At 58.5% G+C, this 20,487-nt stretch overlaps 1 protein-coding gene across 2 annotated transcripts in view; it reads left to right on the top strand.

The window, feature by feature from the left end:
• The window catches only part of GRK5 (G protein-coupled receptor kinase 5), a 178,373-nt gene that overhangs the window by 155,744 nt on the left and 2,142 nt on the right, over window positions 1-20,487 (top strand). For both annotated transcript variants that reach the window (XM_070432166.1, XM_070432168.1), the window contains 9 exons: window positions 1,514-1,614; window positions 3,540-3,632; window positions 8,387-8,450; window positions 9,327-9,467; window positions 12,421-12,611; window positions 14,919-14,956; window positions 16,610-16,699; window positions 17,265-17,473; window positions 19,478-19,615. In XM_070432166.1, the coding sequence (XP_070288267.1) occupies window positions 1,514-1,614; window positions 3,540-3,632; window positions 8,387-8,450; window positions 9,327-9,467; window positions 12,421-12,611; window positions 14,919-14,956; window positions 16,610-16,699; window positions 17,265-17,473; window positions 19,478-19,615 (1,065 nt within the window). The remainder of the gene's footprint in view (window positions 1-1,513; window positions 1,615-3,539; window positions 3,633-8,386; window positions 8,451-9,326; window positions 9,468-12,420; window positions 12,612-14,918; window positions 14,957-16,609; window positions 16,700-17,264; window positions 17,474-19,477; window positions 19,616-20,487) is intronic.

Below are 20,487 nucleotides of genomic sequence, written 5' to 3'. Positions count from 1 at the left end.
CCTCTTGGTCGAGCATCTTTTCTGCAAAAGGAGCAAGAACGAGCTCCAGAGGCCAACACTACTGGTTGCTCTTCTGCCATCGCATTAAGTTGTCCATGTGGGGACGGAGGGTGGGAGGGAGCCACCACCACCCAGGGTTGGCGACAGCAACCATCTGGGAGATGCTCTGGGATGGTGGTGTGACTGGCTCTGTCTGCACTGGGAGTTTGGGGGGCATTTACCATCACAGCAGCTCCCCCCACACCTGAGGCTCCACCCACCCAGGGTGGGGAGGCCCCAGGACAGGGGAAGACCTGCGGAGAGGGCAGGGCCTGGGAGAGGAAGAAGGAAGGAAGGAACACGGCATTCAGAACAGTCGGGACCAGAAGATGACCCACTGGTGTCATTCACCAGGGCCATGCCAGGCAGCTCCGCCTCCACCCTCAGGATCAAACCCCCCCAGACACCCCCCGATGGGCTTAGCAGAACAGTCAGCTCCACAGTCACACGTCAAGAGCTGGGCAGAGAAAGCAAGTCTTTCCTAGCTCAACATCTTTGGAAAAGATGCATCTACACCACATCTTTCTGAGCCCACTCCCTGCAATTTTCTCAATTATTCCTGTAACTTATTAAAAACCCACCTCGGGGCCCAGCTGGTGAGTGAGCAGCTGGTGGAAGGTGACCGGTGCGGGGAGTGGTGGGTGTGGGAGGGGCTGCCGTCCCAGCTGGCTGCTGCTCCTGGGTAGGACGCTGGAGCTGTCCTTCAGACGTGAAATGCTCAGGCCAGGCAGCTTAACCGAGGAGGAGAATGAAATGACAGAACATTCATGGCACACTTTTCTGCTCCGTGCCAGGATCTGGGCCAAGGGCTTGACCTAGAGGTTTTATTGATTCCTTCTGGGAGAAACTGTTATTTCTGATCATCTTCCTGATCACTGAGGCTGAGCAGTTAGGCCAGGGCCCCACAGCTACAAGTAACAGATGTGGGATTCGCACCCTGATGTGTCGGTGCCAAAGCTATAGATCATAGAGCTGCTGCGCTCCCCTCCCCTAGCTGCTATGTCGTCCTGTTCGCTTGCCCTTTACCCCTTCCAGATCCTTTTGTACGTGACCTTGAGGCTGGGCAGGGGTTCATCTCAAGTCTGCCCCCTGAGGAGACAGCCTCAGGGGGGGCTCGCCAACGAGCCGGGCTTGCTGCACAGCTCCTCACACCAGGAGCACTCCCACCTCATTCGGTTCTGCCGCAGACCCAGGACATGGGTCATCATGGTCGATGTTCTGCACATGAGGGCGGTGATGCTCAAAGGAGTCATGTGACCTCCAGGAGGTCACCCCCCTGGACAGTGGCAGAGCAGAAAGCGGACCCTAAGTCTGGCCCCTGCACCACCTTCCGGCCCAGCCACCTCCCCGTACCATGGGACACTGTGCAGGCTACCCAGGGCCAGGGGTAGGCAGGAGGGGAAGACCACCCTCCCCTCACTAACCCAGCCGCCCTGCTCCTCCCCTCACTGACCACCTCTTCTCTTCCCTCCAGTCCCCAGTTTTCATCGCCCAAGTCGGTCGGGACCTGGTCTCCCAGACGGAGGAGAAGCTCCTACAGAGGCCCTGCAAAGAGCTCTTCTCGGCCTGTGCACAGTAAGTGCCCCAGCGGCCGCCTCCCTCCCTCCTGGCCCGGATGGCAGGCCCTCGGCGCCTCTGGCAGCCACACAGCTGCCTGGACGAGGGCTGCCCCCAGCTCCCACCTGGAGCACTGGGCACAGGCGGGGGGCTGGTCTGCAGTGGCCAGGGCCCCAGCCAAGCCGCCCAGACATGTGTAGACTCCTTAAGAAGGGAAAAAGATACCAGGGGGCCGAGTCCAAAGAAAACATCTGCTTCAAAGGGTGTTGAAAGCAGTGGCTCTCCAGGCTGTTGAGACGGAGAAATGTGCAAAAATTTGACCCGGTCTGGGTGGTTTGGAAATCCTTCCCAGGCCCCCCAAACCCCTCCGCTGCCACCAACCCGAGCCGGGGGGGCACTGCTGCAGGGGGGTGCCTTCTCTGACACCCCATCACCTCTGCAGAGCATACAACGACCCTCACGGGACAGGAGATAAGTCGGTGCCAGCGCTGTACCAATCAAGCCCCCGCAGACCCCCCACCACACTACAAAGGCTTAACACACACCTGTTCACATGCCCACACGCACCGCTCCCCATAAGCTGACAGGTGTGCACACACATACCTACATGCCAAGAGGCCTCTGGAGCCCCGCCACCCACACGGCTGGGTGAGTCTGGCACCTCGGTGGGCCCTTGCTCAGCCTCTGCACCGCAGACATCGACTGGGTGCCTGCTGCGTGCCTGGCACCATGCCTGGTGCTGGGGGTGCCATGGTGAGCAGGACCCAGCCCAGCTCTCAGAGCTCACTGGCAGGTGGGGGACAGGAAAGCCAGCACCCGTGCCCAGGCCGCAGGACGATGAGGACGGACACGGGGGAGGCCAGCTGGGGGCCAGCCCCGTGCTAGGTGCCGAACAGAGCCCCCCACGAACAGGAACAAGCCTGGTTGTCGCCCTCTTAGAACTGGCCGAGGGTCAGGTCTGAAAATGGGTGAGGTCCCTGGGCTGTCCCCCTGAGGTCGTGGTCATCCTGACCCCCCACGTCAGCCCTGGGTTTCCGGTTTGGCAGGACACAGCCTCTAACGTGCATGTCCTCTCCGTTCCCCGGGTCCCAAGTGCCGGGCCAGGCTGGTCAGCATCGCCCCTTTTCAAAGGGGAGCAGCCCGTCCCTGCCTGCAGCCAGGTCCCCAGCCCGGGCCAGGCCCACCGCGGGTGACCAGTAAACGCTGCTGCAGGGATGAAATCTCCCTGCGGCTTTGATGGTCCTGGACCCAGTTCAGAGCCTGGGCCCTCAGGGCCACATCCCCACTCGGCCCCCACCACCCACTATCTCAGAGTCCCTCCCCTGCACCCAACTAAGTCTGCCTCTGTTGTCATTTCAGCACCTGTGCCTTCTCCAGAGAGATCTCCCTGACCCCAGGGACCTCCCTTAACTCCCATTCATAACGTGTCCCTGGCATCATGTGTTTAGTATTTGTCACTTACCCAATCCCAATGCCACCCGAGTGCTCACGGCTGCCCCAGGCCGAGTGTGCCCGTGGCAGGTGCTCGGTGCCGGTGGGCGGGGCCCGCTGGGCAGTCTCCAACAACCTCCTAGGTCAGTGGTCGGCAAACTCATTAGTCAACAGAGCCAAATATCAACAGTACAACAATTGAAATTTCTTTTGAGAGCCAAATTTTTTAAACTTAAACTATATAGGTAGGTACATTGTTATTAACTTAATTAGGGTACTCCTAAGGCTTAGGAAGAGCCACACTCAAGGGGCCAAAGAGCCGCATGTGGCTCTCGAGCCGCAGTTTGCCGACCACGGTCCTAGGATGACGGGGCCTCTGGCCCCTGTGTGTCTGCATTTCCAAAGCCTGAAAGTGGATGAGGCCGGGTGTTAACCGGCTGGACACGGCTCTGCCCATCTGCTGGAGACCAGGATTGTGAATGTTTCTGTCTGTGTTCCCCCCCCCCGAGCAGGTCTGTCCACGACTACCTGCGGGGAGGGCCCTTCCGTGAGTACCTGGACAGCATGTATTTTGATCGCTTTCTCCAGTGGAAGTGGTTGGAAAGGTGAGTGCCTCCCTGGCGCTCCCCACGCACGCGTGTGCCAGTGTGTGTGGGGGGGGGGGGGGGGGCAGGTTTTCACCTGAGCAGTCGTATAAGAACCAGTTCCCTCCGTGGGCCGACGGTCCCCATAACATGAACTGCGTCTCTCCTGTGAATTCAGCTCCTGTGTGTTGGTCTAGAAGCGCCCTGCCTGTGCTTGCTGACGTGTGCTTACCCACCGCTCACCCCTCAGGCACACGCACTCACAGCAGCTTCTTCTTTCTTTCTGTCCTTGGGAATTCTTCCTCCACCAGCAAGTGAAGAGCTGCCAGATCCTCTGATGAGCTGCACATCCCCTATTTTACCCAATCGCCTATTTTTTTTTTTAAATTTTATTGATTTCAGAAAGAGGAAGGGAGAGGGAGAGAAACATTGATGATGAGAAAGAAACATTGATTGGCTGCCTCCTGCACACCCCCTACTGGGGATCAAGCCCACAACCCAGGCATGTGCCCTGACCAGGAATCAAACCATGACCTTCTGGTTCAACACTGAGCCACGCTGGACAGGCAATAAAAATATAGTTAAAAATAAATAAATAAATAAATAAATAAATCCACACTGAGCTGGTAGACATGGTGGGGGTGTCCTGTTCCATAGCCCAGACTTCCCTGTGCCCTAAGGCCTGGCACGCATGCCATCTGGGCACGTGTGGGTGTAGAGCAAGGAGCCATCCTGACTCTGCATGTCTATTAACACCTTTGCTGGCCGAGTGCCCTGCAGATGCCCAGAGAGCACCCTGCCCGTCAGCCACTGGAGGGCGTGTCTCTCCACCCCACCAACGAGGATGGCAGAGTGAGAAGGGGTCCGCCCACGACTGCCGCTGCTCACCTTGCACCTGCAGGAGGGACGGAGGAAGGAGGGCTGGCCCCACATCCTGCTGAGGGCATGGAGCCCCAGCCTGGGTCTGAGCCCGGCTCGGCCTCCTCTGGAGGGACCTCGGAGGGCTGCTCGCCTCTCCACACCTCGGCTTCATCCTTCAGGGGGGAAAATAACAGTGCCCGCCTTGCAGGCTTGGGGCGAGGAGGAGATGAGATTGGCAGCACGTGCCCAGGACAAGGTGCGTACTCGCCAGAGGTCAGCCGTTTGGCCCCAGGAGTAAACGGACACAGCTGTGGTCGCCCCGAGATCATCGGTGTCAACGTCAGCGTCAGCGTGGCGGCCTCCTCGCACGTCTGGGATTGGAAGGAGCAGTGACCCTCGTGGGCAGTGGTGGGACGTATCCATCGAGCCCCACCCCACTTCCGGAAGCCCTGGGCTGTGTCACGCAGGCCCCGGTCTGCACCCACTTTCCCCAGAGCTGCAGTGTGGGGCCGGGACTCCGAACGTGGACTCCTGCCTGGACTCCAGTTCCAACCCCACCACTTAGCAGCCGTGACCTTGGGCAGCTCATTCTACCTCTCAAAGCCTAAGAATGGAGACGGTAATCACCTCGCCTCTCAAGGCAGGTGTGAGGATTGCATGAGTCCATGTACAAGGTGCTTCGAGTAGTGGGAACTGTTACCATAGAGACACACAGCCTGACACGCAGCAGCCTTCAGAAGCCTTTGGATGAAAGTGCCTTTTCAATAGCTCCGTTTTACTGAAGACGCAGGCCTCAGAGAGGTTGACGGATTGGCCCTGGGTCACACAGCAAGAACCTGGCGAGGCTGGAACCTGAACTCCAGGTCCCTCACTCAGTTCCTTCTACCCGGCACTCCCGTTCCAATGGGATCCCGTAGCTGCGGCCACTGACTTTCATTGTACTTGTCTGCACCGAGCACAGGAAACGGAGAAATGGACTTTTTAAACCGGAGAAGCTAAGCCCTTGCACTAAGTCGTTGACACCAGTACGTCAGGACACTGGCCTAGAAGTGTCCTAAATGACTGACAACCCTCTTCTTCCCGCCCCCCCTCCCCACCCGCTACCAAGACCGTGGCCCCTTAGTGGGATACTGTTGAAATATTAAAGGGATCTTTTTTCCCTCCCAAGGTTAACCAAGAAATTCCTCGGAAATTGTATCCCACTTATTCCCCCCAGCAGAAGAGCGCTGCGGTAATGTCGCCCGGCTGTCTGTTCTCCATGTATCGTTAACGGTTGGGCCTGGACGCCTTCATGTGGTTTCGAGGGCGGCTGTAGGACACGCTCCCGGGCGATAGCGGACGAGGCGCCTGGCAGGGAGCTCCGGGCCCTGGCCGCTCCTGCAGAGGAGAGAGACAGAGCGATGGAGGGGCAACCCTGTGCTGCCGACGGGGACCCGGCTGCCCAAGGACATGCCAGGGAGAGTGAAGCATAGCACGTGAATGCCGGGAGCCCTGGGTCTCGGGGACATCCTGTGAGAACACGGACAGGATTTCCGGTAAAACCCAGGTCCGCTCCAGGACCCAGCAGCCAGAAGATTTCCGTGGAAGATTCATTCAGGAGCTGCCGGCGGGTCACTGTCTTTCTTGAGCCGACCCAGGTCGTTGGCCCAATTCAGTCTCGTGCCAACCTCGACCCGGTCAGGACTCTTGGGGTGGGCGTGGGAGTTGCTCAGAAAGAGTTCTGGCCTGGCTGGCACGGATCAGGGGTTGAGCATCGACCTATGAACCAGGAGCTCATGGTTCGGTTCCCGGTCAGGGCACATGCCCGGGTTGCAGGCTCGATCTCCAGTGTGGGGCAGGAGACAGCTGGTCAATGATTCTCTGTCATCATTGATGTTTCTCTCTCTCTCCCTCTCCTTTCCTCTCTGAAATCAATTTTTAAAAAGTTTTTTTTTTTGTTTAACAAACAAAAAAACCCAGTTCTGGTTCCAAGAGCCAGTGTTAACATTGTAAAGGGGACTGTTTGTTACTCACCTACCAGTTGACGGACTTTATATTATTTCCATATCTCGACTATTATGAGTAACGCTCCAGGGCACACGGGAGTAACGTGTGGTGTGCACACACCGTGGAATATTTTTTTTTTTTTTTTTTTTTTTTAATATATTTTATTGATTTTTTACAGAGAGGAAGGGAGAGGGACAGAGAGTTAGAAACATCGATGAGAGAGAAACACCGATCAGCTGCCTCCTGCACACCCCCCACTGGGGATGTGCCCGCAACCCAGGTACATGCCCTTGACCGGAATCGAACCTGGGACCCTTCAGTCCGCAGGCCGACGCTCTGTCCACTGAGCCAAACCGGTTTTGGCCACACCGTGGAATATTACTCAGCCTTGAAAAAGGAGACCTTGCCATTTTGTGACAACGTGGATCCATTTGGAAGATGCTTGCTAAGTGAAATAAGCCAGACACTGAAAGACAAATATCACACGACCTCACTGATATGTGGAACCTAAAATAGTCAAATGTATAGAAGCAGAGAGTAGAATGCCAGGGGTGGTGAGGGGAGGAGAAATGGGGAGATGTTGGTCAAAGGGTGAAAAAGTTTCAGTTTTGCAGGATGAGTACGTTGTGGGGGGTCGAATGGACAGCGTGGTGACCCTAGTTAACAAATACTGTATTGTGTGCTTGAAATTTGCTAGGAGGGTAGATGTTAAGTGTTCTCAACAGGAGAGGAGGGAGGAAGAGGGAACCAAGGTGATAGAATGTTAATTAGCTTGATTTCGGTGATCATTCCACAATGTATATATCAAAACATCAAGTGTACACTGTCAATCATACCTCAGTAAAGCTGAAAAAAGGTTTAAGGGGGAAAAAAAGCAAGCTGAATATTCATAGCCACACAGACCAGCGGTGAAAAAGCACAGGCTACCCACAGCCCGGGGTTCTTCGAAGCAACCAGAGGACCATCTGGTCTTTACTTCCCGCCCTGCCTCACAGTCAGAGGTTGGCTTTGGCTAATTGAAACGGGGAGTCGGGAGACACTATGGGACTATGACTTCATAGATTCCCCTCTGGCAGGCGGGATCTTGCAGTGTTGGAGCTCTAGGGGGGACAGCAAAGGGGCCCTGGGAGGTGGAGAGGTTGGAAGTGCACCGACCTGCTGTGCAGGCTGAGCTAGATGCTGGGCAGGCTGAGCTAGATGCTGGGCTGGCTGAGCTAGATGCTGGGCTGGCTGAGCTGAGATGCTGGACAGGCTGAGCTAGATGCTGGGCTGAGCTAGATGCTGGGCTGGCTGAGCTAGATGCTGGGCTGAGCTAGATGCTGGGCTGGCTGAGCTGAGATGCTGGACAGGCTGAGCTAGATGCTGGGCAGGCTGAGCTAGATGCTGGGCTGAGCTAGATGCTGGGCTGGCTGAGCTAGATGCTAGGCTGAGCTGAGATGCTGTGCAGGCCGAGCTGAGATCCTGGGCTGAACTAGATGCTGGGCTGAGCTAGATGCTGGGCTGGTGGGATGCGCAGGGGCAGGGCGGGCAGGTCTCCGTCATGCCCTCCAGGGGACACCGAGCCCCTGTGTCTCCGGGCCCCTCCCCTCTCCCTGCACCGGGCTCACAGCTTCCTTCGGAGCTGAGCCATCTGACTGGCACTTGGGAGAGAGGGGAAACCACAGGGAGGTCCCTTAAAGCTGCTTTGCCTCACATGCTTCGCGCCTTCTGCCTTCCTGCTTGCCTCCCAGGCTGCAGGGCTGCGGGCAGGTGGCCTGGGACTTGAACACCCAGCCCCAGAGCAAGCCCGTGAGGGGCCCCTCGGCAGCGATCATTCCTGGGGTCCCCGGGGCATGGAGCTGTGCCTTGTACCGCCCAAGTCAGATGCTGCTGCTGTCTGTTACATATGGTTATGCATCTTAACACCATGATTCTTGCTTTTTTTTCAGGCAACCGATAACCAAAAACACCTTCAGGCAGTACCGAGTGCTGGGGAAGGGGGGCTTCGGGGAGGTGAGTGAGCACCCTGTTTCAGGTGACAGCTCCTGCACTCCAGTCCCCTTTCCTGTCCCTTCTGTCTGCCTGGTGTTCCCGTGATGGCTGGGTCCTAGGCCCCCTGGTGAAGAGTGTGGGGCCGGGGGCCTTTGGGAGGGCCAGGTGTGTCTGCAGCGGGGAAGCAGGGTGTGGAGCCGCCCTCGCTATCTGGGGCTGGGGGTGAGGCAGCCTCAGGTTCAGGTCCGGGGAGGAGAAACGGTGCTGCTCTTGGCTGCGTTTGGAGGGAGAAGTGAGGACACGAGGGGCCAGATGTCACTGCTTTATGGGCTGTTTTTCTCTGTCTGAGCTTCCCAAGAGGGGGGCAGCCTGCGACTCTCACTTGGGGGTGAGGAAGCGGAGGTTCCGATTGGTGAGGGGACCTGGCCACAAGGGGCAGAACGAAGACGAGAACCCAAATGCCCCGTTTCCCGTTCCTCTGAGTCATACACTCGGGGTCCCCGGGGGTCTCCTGTCCCTGGTCCCCAACAAGCATCTTCCGCCTGCAGCCGGCACTTGAATGTGCCCAGTGGGCAATGGCTGCCTCTGGTTGGAAGCTGAGGACAGGAAATGTAGTTGCCTCTGAGAGAGGGATGGACCTCAAGTCTCGGAGGCATCTACGCGTTGCTGAACATGGCGCATTCTGCACCTCCAAGGCTGGGCTCCATCCCAGGGCCAGAGGAGGGAGGGCGAGGTAGCCACATCTCGAGGGTGTGGCCTGGGGCAGCCGTGGTCCAAGGCCAGGCCCGGCCGGCTCTGGCTCCATCCGTTCCCGACCCCTCGGCCCAGCGTCCTGGCCACGGAGGCGCTTAGCAGGCCTGCCGTGTCCCTCACCCGTGGTTCCTCCTTGCTCCGCAGGTCTGTGCCTGCCAGGTGCGGGCCACGGGGAAGATGTACGCCTGCAAGCGCTTGGAGAAGAAGAGGATCAAGAAGAGGAAAGGGGAGTCCATGGCCCTCAACGAGAAGCAGATCCTGGAGAAGGTCAACAGCCCGTTTGTGGTGAGTGTCCAGGGCTGAGTGACAGGCCACCTGCTGGTGACCGGGGCTTCTGTCCCTTGGGAAGCGGGTGGCCCTCCAGTGTGGCAGATCCCCATCACCAGGGAGATGGGATGCAGCGGGAGGAATACCTGCCGAGAGGCAGCCAGGCCCCCCTGCATCCCAACGCGCCTCTGGGTCCTGGTGGCCGACGTCTTGTCACAGAGCAGGCCTGGCTCCCCTGTGTGTGGGACCGAGGCCTCTGTCCTGCAGGACCACCTTGTACACTCCTCGGTGGACTGAAGAAGCCCACCTGGGCCCCACCGGGAGCTTCGTGTCCACAGGCCCCTGTAGACCGGTTTCCTCCCAGCGGACACCTTAGTGTTGGTATCCTCAGAGGCGCCATCGTGTGCGCATCTGCTGTGCTTCTCAGTCTAGGCTTTGCTCTGCTGCAGTAACAAATATACCCCGACTTGCCGCAGCTGAAAACAACCAAGACAGTTCTTTTTTTATTTTTTTATATCTTTATATTTGTAGAGAGGAAAGGAGAGGAAAAGACAGAAACATCAATGATGAGAGAGAATCATTGATCGGTTGCTTCCTGCACTCCCACCACTGGGGATTGAGCCTGAAATCCGGGCCTGTGCCCTGACCGGGAATTGAACCACGACCTCCTGGTTCAGAGGTCGACACTCAACCACTGAGCCACGCTGGCCGGGCCAACCAAGACGGTTCTGTCACTCACATGGAGTCCGGTCAGATCAGGCCCCCCTCCTCCTCCCTGCAGCTGCCCCGTCCGGAATAACGGAAGTGTATGCAGGGGCGTGCGGGACGGTCACAGCCTCCCGCCCACAGCCCGTGGGCCAGAGCTGGTCCCTGCGGGGCCCAGGCCAGCTGCGGGGAGATGTGGGGGAACACGTGGACATACAGTCAGCTCTAAATGTCCGCCACCTGTCACCATAAAAAACAGTATGTGCACAAGGTAAAAATTCCAACAGCACAGACGGAGACAGGAAAACCAGAAGGCTCCCTCTCTGAGGAACCGTTCCAACATGTTGGAGTCATTACTTTTAGCCAATGGGATCTCACTAGGCATCTTATGCTGCAATCTTTTTTTCCCCTTAAAATGTAGATCTTTAAAAAAAGCAAAAAATCCAGACTTATAGCTGCACCTTTAAAAAAAAAAGAAAAGCAACAAAAAAAACTGTGCCCCCTTCCCTTGAGACATGGGAGAGTGTACCCTGGCCCGTGGGGCTGACCCCCACAGGGAGAGTGCGTCCTGGGGGTGAAGCCGCTGCGGCCGAGGCTGCGAGTCCGCCCCTGAGCACCCCTGGCATGGCTCTGTGGACGTGTCCGGAGGCTGCATGTCCGCCCCTGAGCACCCCTGGCATGGCTCTGTGGACGTGTCCAGAGGCTGCATTCCTTGGCCGAGGAATGGCTGTGTCAGAGGGTGTGTGCGTTTTCCATTTGGTAGCTGTTCCCAACGGGCTCTCCACGCAGGTCGCCCAGTTAAACTCCTACCAGCTGTGCATGAGGCGAGGGAGGCCATCGGCCCAGGGCCTGCTCCACTCCCCAGAGGGGGTGGCTTTATAAGGTGACACTCAAGGGACAGAGGTGTGGTCTCTGTCTCATCCCGGCTGTCCCCACTGCCAGGTGACGTGCTGTGTGGGAGGTGGCGGTCATCATTTTGGCCGTGAGCCTCTGTGTCACTAGCGCCTTTCAATAGTGACCCCAGGTCACCGCCTCCAGGCTGCCCGTGGAGCCCTTGGGGGCAGGGCTGGCTATGGGGTTGGTGATGGTGGGTCCAGCTCAGGGAAAGGGTTAGACCTGGACCTTCCTCGATGGTGCCCCGTCCTCTGCCCCTGGCGGGCTGTTCCCATGCGTTCCTCCTGGAGCCCTTCCTCGGGGTCACCTGGACAGGTGTGCGACGGGGACGCAGAGCACAGCTCCCAGAGCTCGCACCTTCGGCCCATTCTGCCTTTCCTCAGACGTGACCCCGTGGTCCCTGTGTTTGCACCACGTTCTATGGCGGCCAGATTCCATGTGTGCCAGCCCCTCGGTGGAGAAGTGTCCTTTGCCCCAGACCCAGCCCTGCCCCTCCCCCCAAAGCCCTCATCCGCAGAGCCTCAGGCACTGGTCTCCCTCCGCAAGGAGCTAGATCAGCGGTTCTCAACCTGTGGGTTGCGACCCCTTTGGGGGTCGAACAACCCTTTCACAGGGGTCGCCTAAGACCATCGGAAAACACATATATAATTACATATTGTTTTTGTGATTAATCACTATGCTTTAATTATGTTCAATTTGTAACAATGAAAATACATCCTGCATATCAGATATTTACATTAAGATTCATAACAACAGCAAAATTACAGTTATGAAGTAGCAACGAAAATAATTTTATGGTTGGGGGTCACCACAACATGAGGAACTGTATTAAAGGGTCGCGGCATTAGGAAGGTTGAGAACCACTGGGCTAGATCCTCTCTGTGGATGGTCCCTCTGGCCAGGCGTGTCCTGCGTGCAAGAGGGGACAGTCTTTGCCAAGTCTTGTTCTGCTTCTCGAAGCCTCTAGGCTACCACCCAGCCCGCTGCCCGGTCCCGGCACTACGGGTGCCCGGAGGGCATCAGGGCCCTGCTTTTCTTGACCAGCCAACGGGGCCACTCAGTTTTGCCTGATGCTCGCACATGCTTTTGTGGTGTAAACGCAAGAACACTATCCTGGCAGCACCCCTGAAAGGGCAGAGCCCCTTCCCTCGGCCTCCTCACCTGGAACCACCAGATGGGAAGGAGGGAGTCCTTCACCAGCTGAGAGGGGCAGCGGGCGGGGTGCGCCGAGGCTGTCGGGATTCCGGGGTGGCGTGAAGCCGCTGAAGCTCCCCTAGCCCAGCTGTCCCGCAGCTGCACGGGCCCTGAGAAGGGAGGGCGGAAGTGGGGGGCGGTGGCAGGACCTCACCTCAGTGCTGTCCTCTGCTCCCAGGTCAACCTGGCCTATGCCTACGAGACCAAGGACGCACTGTGCTTGGTCCTGACCATCATGAACGGGGGCGACCTAAAGTTCCACATCTACAACATGGGGAACCCCGGCTTCGAGGAGGAGCGGGCTCTGTTCTACACGGCGGAGATCCTATGCGGCCTGGAAGACCTGCACCTGGAGAACACCGTCTACAGGTGAGCGGGTCCCGCCTGGCCTTCCGCCTGCGCCTGGGTGGGTGGGGACCCATCCCCGCCCTGGGGACCCGAGGCCTGATCATGGTCCTCGCAGGTGAGGGTGCAGACTCCCACTGAAACAGAGTAAGTGAGGTGGGCTGCTTAGGGGGCAAGTGCCCAGGAAAGCTCGGTGGAGCCTGTTGGCCGTGACCTGGACCAGCCCCAGGAAGACCTGGGGGGTGGTCACCACTAGCAGGCCTGCGTCCATCCACACCGCCCCACGTGGCAGGCCCAGGGTCCAGGTCCTGTGAGCAGCGCCCAGCGTGAGGCTCAGGGCCAACATGATGGCTGGTGCTCACCTGGACCACCGCCTCCCACACTGCCCGTCACCCTGGGCGGGGCTTGTCTCACGGCCTCCACGAAGCATCTTCACAATCTGAAGATGGACTTCTGAAATAGTCCACCGTCTGTTTAAATGGTGGCTGATCTGGATATTTCGGTATGGAAGTTACTTCACATTTTTAAAGGCATCCAGTGGAATCTCATTGCTGTAGCAAGTTGATTTCCACCATCGTCTGTCTAAACATGCATAAAGCTCTTTAATGGTGAGGAACTTCCTATCATTTTCTATCCCCACCTCCCTCACAAAATGTTATTATAATGTAATATATTTTTTTGCCTAAGACTCTTTTATTGAAATATGTGGATACATGTAAGATTTTTTTTAATTTCCTATGATCATAAGGCTCTACGTGTTCAAATAATTTCTTCTATTGAGCTGCCGTTATAATTATTACGACTAGATCCCACTTCTGATGGGGCCCAGGGCTTTTTATACCTGGAGCAGGACCCCATAATGATTCATTCTCAAGAGGGCCCAGAGCCTGCTTTTCTTCGGTCACTGGCAGAAGAGCTATTGAGAAAGGGCAGGTGGGAGGGACCTCAGAGGAACGAGGTCACCCTGGTGTTAGGGATCCGGAAACGCACATTCCTGAAAGTGCCGACAGGTGAGTGGACAGTCCCCAGCGACCCCGCTCCCACACACCCGCTCGCAGACCTGGGCCATGGCGCTCTGGGTGGAGATTACCTGGGGAGACCAAGAAGGCTTTGAAAACCAGGAGGTGGTCTTGGTGCATGCCTCCCGCCTCGACCATCTCCCCAGTTACGCGTTTGTTTGGTTTTCACTCAAGTGAGAAGGGAGTCGAACAATTTTCCTAAGGGTCGGAAAAAGAATCCCCCACCTGAGTGCCCTTCATTTACAAAGACGAGAAGGCAGCTCCGAGTCCAAGCCGGCCGCTCGCCTGGCCTCTCCTCCCGTGGGCTCGGGCCCTGCCCGCTGGCCAGCTGGCGTATGGAAGCCCTGGCTCTTGCCCTTATTTGGGATTGTTAACACATCAAAAGAATGCAAATTAAATAACAACAGCAACAAAATGTATTTTGTAATGAATAACTCCATACAAATACCAGTCAGCACTTTGGGGCCCACTGGACGGGGCAGTCACCACGCCCGGGGACAGCTGCCGCCAGTTCCATAAACAAAGCCAGTTGGTGGAGAACCAACCCTCAGTCCAGAGCCGTGGACTGTTGGCCCAGCGGCTTACCTGAGTGGCACACGCCATCCTACTGGCTGTTGGTTTCCCCTTGGGGAGACCTTTTACTAGGAAAACCAGACAGTCCTGCTGCCTCTTCCCCCTCCTGGGAACTAACGGAGAGGTTCCCTCTCCTAAGAGCATGACGATGTCATCAAAGGGAAGACAGACACAGGGGTCCGGGGAGGTGGCCACGCCTACAGCCGCGCCTTCCGGCGGTGCTCTCTTCCCGCTGTAGCTCAGCTGGAGTTGGGGAGGTGCCAGGCTCCTGGGGGCCCCATTCCCAGGGGGTCTTTCTCCAGGGGGCACCTTCCTCTTCCCTGCAGTTCTCTGTGCCAGTTCTGCAGCTGGCGCTTTGTTCTCAAGTGTCTCTGCCTTTATTCCCAGGCCCTGCTCTGCCTTCCGGGCATCCTGAGACCTGGGGGGAAAGGGGGGCGGTCTTCCCAGCTCTGGAGGGGTCTGTCACCACCCCAGCCAGCGGTACTCTCAGGCCTGGCGGCTGGCAGCGTGTGGAGAAGCCAGGACCAGCCTGTGCCTAACCTCCTTCCTATCACTCTCCAGCGCGGAGAAGATGCCTATGGCACAGGGTGGGAGGAGAGAGATCAGCCCAGAAACCAGACAACCCGATGCGGGAAGGGAACACTCAGGCCTGGCTGGCCCACGGGGGTCAACCCAGATGCCAGGGTGCCCTTGCTGCCCAGATGCCCACACTCACATGCCTGTGGTCTTTCCCTTCCAGGGATCTGAAACCCGAGAATATCCTGCTAGATGATTACGGTAAGTCAGGGAGTGGCCGGGAAGGTCCTTTTCCTGCTCTAGCTGAGGTGAGCATCGCAACCCAATGCAGAGGCCTCTCGGAGACTCACGACCCTGGGCCCGCAGGGAGCAGTGGGCAAGGGGGAGGGGAAGAGCCACTTCGCTCCTCAGCCCTGGGAACCCAGAGAAGACCATGGGCATGGACAGAGCTCCTACGAGGAGGAGAAGCAACTTGGCTGGGGAGAGAGAGAGAGAGAGAGAGAGAGAGAGAGAGAGAGAAAGAGAGAGAGAGAGGTGTGTGTATGGAGGGGAATGAGATGAGGTGTCCAGCATTTCAGAGACGTTGGGCACATACTGACCTCACACAATTTCTCTGCTCTTCATCTCCTTGTTTTTCAATGGAAACATGGGTCCTGCCAACTTAGAGGCTTGAAGATGGGCGTGAGGCTCTGACAAGATAGCCTGAGGGGAAGCTATTCAGTCAGCCACAGCCAGCGAAACATGTGTTCGTCATTAGTGTTCATGCATCGCCATTGTTACTCTCTCACACGGATGACAGGGCAGCCACGGGAACCCCTCCCACCTGTTAGCCTCTCACACTAAAGGGTGGGAAACAGCTTCCTCATTTTCAGACTGACTAGATTTGCCCATCTCCACAGGGGGCAGGGCCAGCAGTCCCTGTGCCCATTTTACAGATGACAAGATTAAGGCTCAGAGGAGCCAAGCTGCCAGGGTCACCCAGCAATATCCGTGGGGAGCCGGGATCAGAGGCCAGGTCTCAGTGTGTTGATGGCCTGGCGATGCTGCCATGGGGAGCAGCAGGCAGAGGGTCCCGGGCCTCGCTGCCCCTCTCGGATGAGCCCAGTGCCCACTGGGGTTCCTATCCTTCTGGTCTCAGAGCCACGCCCACCTCTGACCTGCATCCCCGTGACGTGAATCCACATGCTCCCTCTACCTTTCCTGCCTTTGTCTGGGGCCAGAGCTGGGGCCTCACACAGCTCCGACCTGGCCGGGGTCCCTGTCACTGGGCCTTGCTCAGGTCCAGGCTGTGGGGGCCCCAACACTCACCCACAGGGGGTGGGGGAGTGGTCCTGCCTGCAGGGTCGTATGTGGCTGTGACATCCCCCTTGTCCCTGGTGGGCCATCAGGGGAGACAACACAGAGGCTGACCTCAGCACCGTCGTCTCTGCTTTGGGGGTTCAGTCTGGGACCAGGGGCTCCAATCCATCTCCCAGGGGCCTGGGCATCTTCCCATCTTGTTTTTCCAAAGGGAGAAAACCTCCAAAGACCATCTCAGCAGGACGGGAAGTTGCTTTCCAAATTGCTTTATAATTTTTCCCCTTAAGCAAATTGTTGCAAAATGTCAGGAGAATCTCACATTTTTTCCGTGAAGCAATCCCGGAATCAGGCCAAGGCATGTGAAACCCGCTGACCTCAGCCTTCCAAGGAGCCCATTAGCGCGTTGCATGAGGCAGGTTGCCCGTGTCCAGCCAAGTGCAGGCGGCCCCACATCTGACACCTGAGTCTCCCCAGGGCCTGCAGCCGCCCTGAGATGGTAGATCGGGGTCCCCCTCTTCCTGCCCGGGGCATGCCGCAAGTCTAAGGCCCTGCCCAGGGTGGTCCAGTGTCACATGACCGTCCCAGGGTCCCGCTGACCCTGCCCTTCCCCCTCAGGCCACATTAGGATCTCCGACCTGGGCCTGGCCGTGAAGATCCCCGAGGGAGACCTGATCCGAGGCCGGGTGGGCACCGTCGGCTACATGGGTAAGTGTGGGCGCAGCCCGTTTCCCCCCACCCCCCATGTGGATCCCTGGCCTCATTGTGCCGCTCTGATCAGAAGTAGGGTCCCTTCTGATGGTGGGAGGTGGGCGGTCTTAGCCAGGCTGCGTGGAGCCCCAAGTGTGACTGGACTAAACCCAGTTCTCTGCAACCCCCACCTCCAGCCCACCTGCGTCTAAAGCCAGTCCACTTCGGGGTCAGTGGCTAGGCTGGCACACAGCAATGCTCAGGAGGAGGCCCCATTAAAGTCGGGGTCCAGTGGCTGGTGGACAGCCTTTTGGGGAGACCCATGACAGGAGGGAGGCCATGAGGGTGCCAAGCATGACTCTAAGCAGAGAGCATCCTGGGGCCCTGCCCTGCCCCCCTGAGCCGACTCCCAACCATCCTCCTGGGGCTGCAGGGAAGAGGCCTAGAGCTACATCCAGTCCCTGGCACCTGCTTCCAGTTAGGAGGGGGCTGGACCCAGCTGGCATGAGTCACAGCCAAGCCTGGCGGCTGGGCTCTGCTGCCACCAGCGGCCTCTCACCTCGCTCGCTCCCTCCTCGCCCAGCTCCCGAAGTCCTGAACAACCAGAGGTACGGCCTGAGCCCCGACTACTGGGGTCTGGGCTGCCTCCTCTACGAGATGATCGAGGGCCAGTCGCCGTTCCGGGGCCGCAAGGAGAAGGTGAAGCGGGAGGAGGTGGACCGCCGGGTCCTGGAGACCGAGGAGGTGTACTCCCACAAGTTCTCCGAGGAGGCCAAGTCCATCTGTAAAATGGTGAGCTCCTGGGGCCCGCTGTCCTCGCCCCGGGCTGGGCCACTTCCTCTGCAGCCCCAGCCTGACCTCTGCAGCCCCAGCCTGGCGTCAGCCCTGGGAAGGAAGATGGGGCTGGGCCTGCCACCTGTCGTTTGCATGTGGGACACTGAGGGAGGGGCAGCATGCACACATGCAAACACGCACCGGAACCACCTGTGGCTGGGCTCCTGCCCACCTGCCCGGGCCTCCAAGGAAACAGGTGGCCATGGCCATGGAGGTGGGTGGGGGAGCGGAGCGGAGGAACGAGGCGGCACAAGGCGGTCAGCGGGGACGTGGGCTCCCAGGGATGCTGGAAAACCCGGTGGGTGTGCTAACAAGACTCGGTTCTGTCAGGCGAGGTCCGTTTGCAGCGGCACCACACTGGGTGAGGGAGGAGGGCAGCACCACGTGTCCCAGGTCGGGGTTGGGGTTCAGAGGAGCAGGTCTGGAGAGACCCCCCAACAGGGGCGTGGGATGTGCTGAGAGGGCAGAGGCACAGAAGGCCCCTCCCTGCCGGCATCATGGGCTTTGGCACATGGCTTTGGGGCACCAGCACTGGGCGCTGCTGTTTCTCTGCTGCCCCCTGGTGTTCACTGAGAGAAAGGCAGCAGCCACGCCTGGGGATCCTGGTGTCAAACCCATGTCCCTCACCTTCTGTAACTGGAAGGATGACCAGAGGCCTTGCTCCGTCTTCTGACAAATGACCCTGTGCTTCTTCTGTGTCCTTAACCGCGGTCTCTCTGGTCTGGCAGCCAGGCCGGCCCTGTCCCCTCCAGGCACCAGCTCGGGACACAGTAGGGCAGTGATGGTGAACCTATGACACACGTGTCAGAGGTGACACGCGAACTCATTTTTTTGGTTGATTTTTCTTAGTTAAATGGCATTTAAATATATAAAATAAATATCAAAAATATAAATCTTTGTTTTACTATGGTTGCAAATATCAAAAAATTTCCATATGTGACACGGCACCAGAGTTAAGTTAGGGTTTTTCAAAATGCTGACACGCCGAGCTCAAAAGGTTCGCCATCACTGCAGTAGGGCCTGACTATAAGGAGACCACGGAGTCCCGGGCAAGTCCAGGCCCACCTGCCTGCCTGAGAAGGAAGGCCTCTCCACAAACAGCCAGGAAGCTGGTCCCTGACCCAGATTCTGTCCCTCATTCGGTCTTGGCAACCCCAAGACCTTTCCCTGCTCCTGGGGTCCAGACATGCATGCATATCACTGCCCCCCCTCCACCCCGGTCCTGTCTCTAGGCCAGTCCTCAGCCCCACCTTCCTTAGGCCCCTGCTGAGTCCCAGCACTGGTCCCTCCCCTCCCCTCCGGCTCCCGTCCTCTGGCCCCTCGGCCTCCCTGACCCCCAAGTGAGCAGCTAACTTGCGTTCCTCTGACCCCATGTGTTACGTCCATGGTGCCTCCAACTCTAAACATGATCTCGCTGAGGCCAAACCCTCAGTGCCCTCTATCCCTCCCTCTCCCCCTCTCCCCCTCTCCCCCTCTCTCCCTCTCCCCCTTCCTCCCTCCCTCTGTCCTCCTTCCCTTGTTTCTCCCTCACCCGCCCCCAGGGGTTTGCACTTGTGAGTTGAGTAAATGAACCGGAGACCTACAGACCAACCAGTCCTTGCCCTTTGTCAGTTCCCTGTGGCAGAAGGTCACCCCAGTTCAGCAAGCGTCAGTGGGTGCCCCAAATTCATGGGTGCTGAGCATGTGGTCCCGGGGAGACACAGACAGGAGTTTTGCTCCCCCGGGGGCTCCAGGCATCCGGTGCTGTGAACGCGGGGCCACAGAGCTCACAGCGGCTCAGGAGGCGCTGAAGCGAGGCCTGAGCAGGGCCAGGCGGTGTCTGTCGGGCACCTGGGTGGCACAGGCTGGAGGAGGGACACGGGGGAGTCTCAGGGACGCCCCATGAGGGAGATGACCACAGGCCTGACCTGCGGGAGCGACAAGGCTCACGGCGTGGCCTCACGGGGCTCTGTGTTGTCACAGCTGCTCACCAAAGACGCGAAGCAGAGGCTGGGCTGTCAGGAGGAGGGGGCCGCGGAGGTCAAGAGGCACCCCTTCTTCAGGAACATGAACTTCAAGCGCTTGGAAGCCGGGATGTTGGACCCGCCCTTCATTCCAGATGTGAGTAGCCCCCCCAGCCCAGACTGAGCCTGTGCCCTGTTCCCAGCCTGGCACTCACCGAATGTCGGTTCCAGGCCTCGATCCCGGGGCCAAGGAGACCCGTGGGCAGGCAGCGGCCTCTGCCCTCCGGTGACAGACATGTCACCCAGGCTGGGGGCCCTGCATCCATCCTGGAGTCTCCTCCTCCATGAAGTCCTCATCCTCAGACCTACAGGCCCCAGAGCCCCTGGGAGGCTCAGTCCCAGCTTTGAGTTCCTGGAGGGAAGGCCTGCCTGAGTCGTCTCTGTGGGTCTCAGCAGAGAGCAGCCCCCAGTGCGTGGCGGGGGGAGTGAGATAAAGAGATTACCGCCAGCTCACGCGCGCTTACAGCCCAGGCACAGGTGCTCCCATAGCCCGGCCTGCAGGTGGGAAACAGGCCTATGGGATGTGGGACTTTTCCAAAATTCCTAAGCTCCAGCGCTGGGACCCAGCCCGGCCCGCTGGCTGCAGAGCCTGGGTGCCGAGCCCCTTGGTGCCCCGTAATGTGAGAGGGGGTTGGGAGGCCCCCCCGGGAGGCGTCCGTGGCTGCGTGTTCCTCAGGCCTGGCCCTGGGAACCAGCATTCGCTCTCTATGGCGGGGCCCAGAGCCCCAAACAGAAAGGACTTTGGAAACAGTTTCCCCATCCCAGTCCTGGGCCCTTTGGGGAACAAAGACTGTGATGGAGGAGTGGGCTGCAGGGCGCTGAGGAGGGTGAGCTCAGGGATGGGGTGACCGGCATGCGAGGCCTGAGGGCAGCAGGGCCCTGGACGCTCCGAGCTCCCGTTCCCCGGCCGGGGTCCCGTTGGCAGATCTGAGAGAGGGCAGCCCGGGTTCCCGGTGGGGGTGGGGGGCT

The sequence above is a fragment of the Myotis yumanensis genome, unplaced genomic scaffold (genome assembly GCF_028538775.1).
Source record: "Myotis yumanensis isolate MYYU_CA2020_CCGP unplaced genomic scaffold, mMyoYum1.0.hap1 SCAF_13, whole genome shotgun sequence".
Taxonomy (NCBI): Eukaryota; Metazoa; Chordata; class Mammalia; order Chiroptera; family Vespertilionidae; genus Myotis; species Myotis yumanensis.
The sequence above is the reverse complement of the archived record's forward strand: the minus strand, read 5'-3'. Positions and strand labels throughout refer to the sequence as shown.